This window comes from Oreochromis aureus, linkage group 12 (genome assembly GCF_013358895.1).
Source record: "Oreochromis aureus strain Israel breed Guangdong linkage group 12, ZZ_aureus, whole genome shotgun sequence".
In the NCBI taxonomy this organism is placed as follows: Eukaryota; Metazoa; Chordata; class Actinopteri; order Cichliformes; family Cichlidae; genus Oreochromis; species Oreochromis aureus.
This window is the reverse complement of record NC_052953.1, coordinates 24,273,766-24,277,582: the sequence shown is the minus strand read 5'-3', so window position 1 is coordinate 24,277,582 and position 3,817 is coordinate 24,273,766. Positions and strand designations below refer to the sequence as shown.

At 42.4% G+C, this 3,817-nt stretch overlaps 1 protein-coding gene across 1 annotated transcript; it reads right to left on the bottom strand.

Moving 5' to 3' along the window:
- Positions 1–611: 611 nt before the first annotated feature.
- On the bottom strand, positions 612–3,384 carry ela3l (elastase 3 like). The gene is made up of 8 exons (XM_031731768.2): positions 3,313–3,384; positions 3,026–3,114; positions 2,710–2,807; positions 2,387–2,515; positions 1,757–1,893; positions 1,230–1,375; positions 774–926; positions 612–662 (listed from the first exon to the last, which is right to left on the bottom strand). The coding sequence occupies exons 1-8, from the start codon at positions 3,350–3,352 to the stop codon at positions 645–647; spliced, it is 810 nt and encodes a 269-aa protein (XP_031587628.1). The 5' UTR covers positions 3,353–3,384; the 3' UTR covers positions 612–644.
- Positions 3,385–3,817: the final 433 nt, after the last annotated feature.

Below are 3,817 nucleotides of genomic sequence, written 5' to 3'. Positions count from 1 at the left end.
TACTGCTTCTATCATCTCATCACAGCATAAACAAAAGACAGAATCTTAACTCTTTTTTCATTCTGGCCTTCTTCATTTTCAGAGCACTGTTTTTAATGAAGAAATTCCCAGCAGAGTATCGCGGTCCCCTGTGCTGAGAGTACAGGATAGAGTAACAAACCAGGACAGGTTCGTGCAGGATTAATAGATTCTTTTAGATTCTCAATAATAGATTCTCAATATGAAAGTTGCTATTTAAAATATCACTGCATATTTATTTTTATGAATCACATGCTTGACTACAGTGAGCTATTTGAGGGAAATATCTTGTGTTTGCTGCGTTTGTTCCAGGCGTAAACAATACACAGAATCCTGCTTTGGAAAGCTGTCAGAACCAATTTAACCTATCAAGAGTGTACGAGGACACCTGCTGGACGACGGGTGACATTGTTTCCATGCCTGGCAAACTTTTATGAACAGGGTAAAATAATTTGCTGCAGAGATGCCCAGTTTCTTTCTTTTGTTTTTCTCTTTTTTATGAAATTTGAATTTGAGCTTATCAGACCTGAGTGTGCTTTAATGTGATGGATATAGAAATAAAAATACACACAAAATACATGCAGCTCGCTAGATCTTTTTTAAAAATGTATTTATTGCCGTCTTCCTTAGTTGCTCATCATAACCTGCAAGAAGGAATAAGTCATTACTTAAAATAGGAAATGAGGAAAGAGAATTAGAACAAGAGATGTTCGTTTACAAGCAGCTGTGGTTCTGTGCGTGCATGTCTCCTTTACCTGGTCAATCCAGTCGTTGAAGGCAGAGACTCTGGTGAAGACAGTGGGTTTCTTCTCATAGTTGCAGCCAAGGGCAGACACAAAGCTAGCAATACCGTGCACCTCCCAGACACCTTCAGCGTTCTGACAGTTCAGAGGGCCACCGGAGTCACCCTGGAGAAAGCAGGGAATAGACATAGAAGTAGATAGAGAAGATCTAATGTTTTGTGTATTAAACTATTGTATGGTATGGCAGAAAATAACTGCAATCAGGACCATTGTTTTACTAGTTATGATTGAAATTTTATTTTTTTTAAAAGTCAGTTCTTGTCAGCTAGAACATAGAATCCCTGAAAAATTTGATTGCCTGCGTATATTTCTAGTTTAACACATTACATTCAAATTTGCTTTGAGTTTTCAACACACGACAGAAAACAGCTCTTCCCATGTACACAAACACACACAGTGCAAACTTACGTTGCATCCAGCCACAATTCCATCTCCGCCAGCACACACCATGGTGGTCCTTACAGCGATACCCCACCAGTCAGATTGGGAGCAGGTGGCATAGTCTGCCACAGGCATCAAAGCTTGCTGCAGCTTATCAGCTATGGGGCCTCCGGCTATAACACACAGGCAGAGCCTACATCATCCACATACACCGGCCTGCAGTCAAAGCTGATTTACAGCATTTCTTAAAGCGTCAAATTCACTGTCTGACCCACATTTTTCAATTTAGGAACAATCCTCCTCCCTAAAACTTCCAGTTAAAAATCTCATGCATGTGATTTTCATCTGAACTTTGGAGGTTTCCTTGGGTTACCCCAATCAGATACGCTTACTCACAGCTGGTTATAAATCCATACATCTCACAGAGACACTATCTAAATGCCCTAAAGGACAATAAAATATCCCACAGATACCAAACTAAGAAAAAACCAAACAAAGTAAATACCTCAACAGACACATAAACACAGCTCAGCCTTTTTTAAACAGCGACTTACTGTACAGTCTTCCCCATCCAGTGATGTAGCAGGGGTAGAGGTTGGACAAGACAGTGCCAGCAGGGGGGATACATGCCAACTGCACCTGGTCGCTCAAAGTTGCAGACTCTGACAGTTTGATCAGGGCGATATCGTTACTGCAAGAGAGACAGAGGGAGAGAGACTGTGTGAGGGGTTCGTACTGACAGGCAATTTAAAATCATCCTCCAGAGCAAAAAGCAAAGAGAGCGAAACACAGGCAGATAAGATAATGGGAAAGAGTGCAGTCTGTATTCCTGCGTCCTTTCTGTTTGCTATTACTGTATGTCTAAAAATACTGAATAATTAATGTATTCAGTTACAATCTTTGAACTCTATTGCATGAAAAAGTCAACTTGTTTTTTAAAGAAAATTAACCAATAGAATAGTATTTTTAAATGGTTCAGTCTTTTTTCCTCATTTAGTCAGCAGATTTTTGACATGAATAAAAATGTCGACATTCTTCATGGATATGATTTAGACTGAAGCAAGTAAATGTAATTCGAGCCCTGTTCCCATTCTCTATATTGATGCACTTTTACAGAGATTATGATGTACTATATGTAGGAGACTGTCTTTGCTCTCAGTATTGTAAGGTGGTGATTGTGTTACCCGAAGGCCACAAAGGTAGGGTTCCATTTCTCATGGACAATAATCTTCTCGGGCAGGATAGCCTTGGAGCCAGCCTCTTCCTCCACCAGGTTGTATTTGCCCACATACACCCTGTAGGACAACTCGGCGCTGTGGGAGAGAGCAGAATGTCAAGGCTGGAGTCTACCAGACAGAGGAGTTGGTGCAAATAGCTGAATGGTGCGGTGATTGGTTGAATTGAATTCCCACAGGATTTAATGTGGGGTTGGGGACTAGAATTTAATTTGTCCACTGGTGGTTGTGCTTTTGTGTTTTGTGTCTTTGTATTCCTCTGCTGCTCATACTTAATGCAGTGAGCAGCAGTCATGACCCAGTTGGCAGCAATCAGAGTTCCCCCACAAGTGTGCCTCCACTCGCCGTCCCTGTCATACTGCAGGGAGATCTGGAGGTGAAGAAAGGACAGCAAAAAGGACGGAGTAAGCAGCAGGTTGCTGATGAATAGATGGACTGCATTGTCTGCAGATTAAATTCAAAAGCCACTCTTTTAATTAGAAGATTTCCAATAGCCACTGGGTATGACAACAAATAAGCCAGATGCTCTACCCATGAGGTTTGCCGGTAAGTATAAAAACACAGACAGATGTGTACATATTAGCCTACCTGCCAGGGCCAGCTGTGAGGCCTGGCATCAACTCCGTTGACCACACGGGAAGTCAGGGGCGGAATGGGTGGTGTGCCACACCCAAGGGCTGGACGAAGAGGAGATAGAAGTGAGCTTTAGAGACACGGGAAAAACTTTTAAACTGCATCATTTTTCTTTTTGATAAAAGACCGCAGGGGGGCGAGCTCCCTGTGTGGTAATGAGCAGGCACGTATCCTCGCTTACATTACTTGCAAAACGGCAGAAACAATTACACACAGAATTAGAAAATGCCAGATGTTCTTACCGCCAGCAATGAGCACTGAGGCCAGCACAATGGGGATCATGTTGATTGATGCTTCTGCTGAGGGACAAGAGGACACACGTTCTCTTTTAAACTTTCCCCCACAGGCAACGCCTGCTCTGAATGCAGCAACACGTACTACCATTGGTTTGCCTGCACCTCTCCGGGATGAAGATGGACCAATGGCAAAGTGGGTCAGTGTTTGTCTGCGTGGCTGACGGATCACACAGGTGTGTTTTCAGGAACATTTCCCATGGCCTTCCTGTAGGATTACAACGGGTACAATGTACAGAAATCACGTATGCACACATCTCATGCATGGTTTCTGTACAATGTACAGAAACCATGCATGAGATGTGCATGCATGAGATGTGTGCCAAGATGTGTGTCAAGACTTTTCTCATTCATAACAGGAAAGTGTGTTTAAGTTTGTAAATACTGAAGGTACATTCACCTCCGTAGCATTATGATTCTGCATTCAAATTCACCTTTACACTTTCTGTGATTA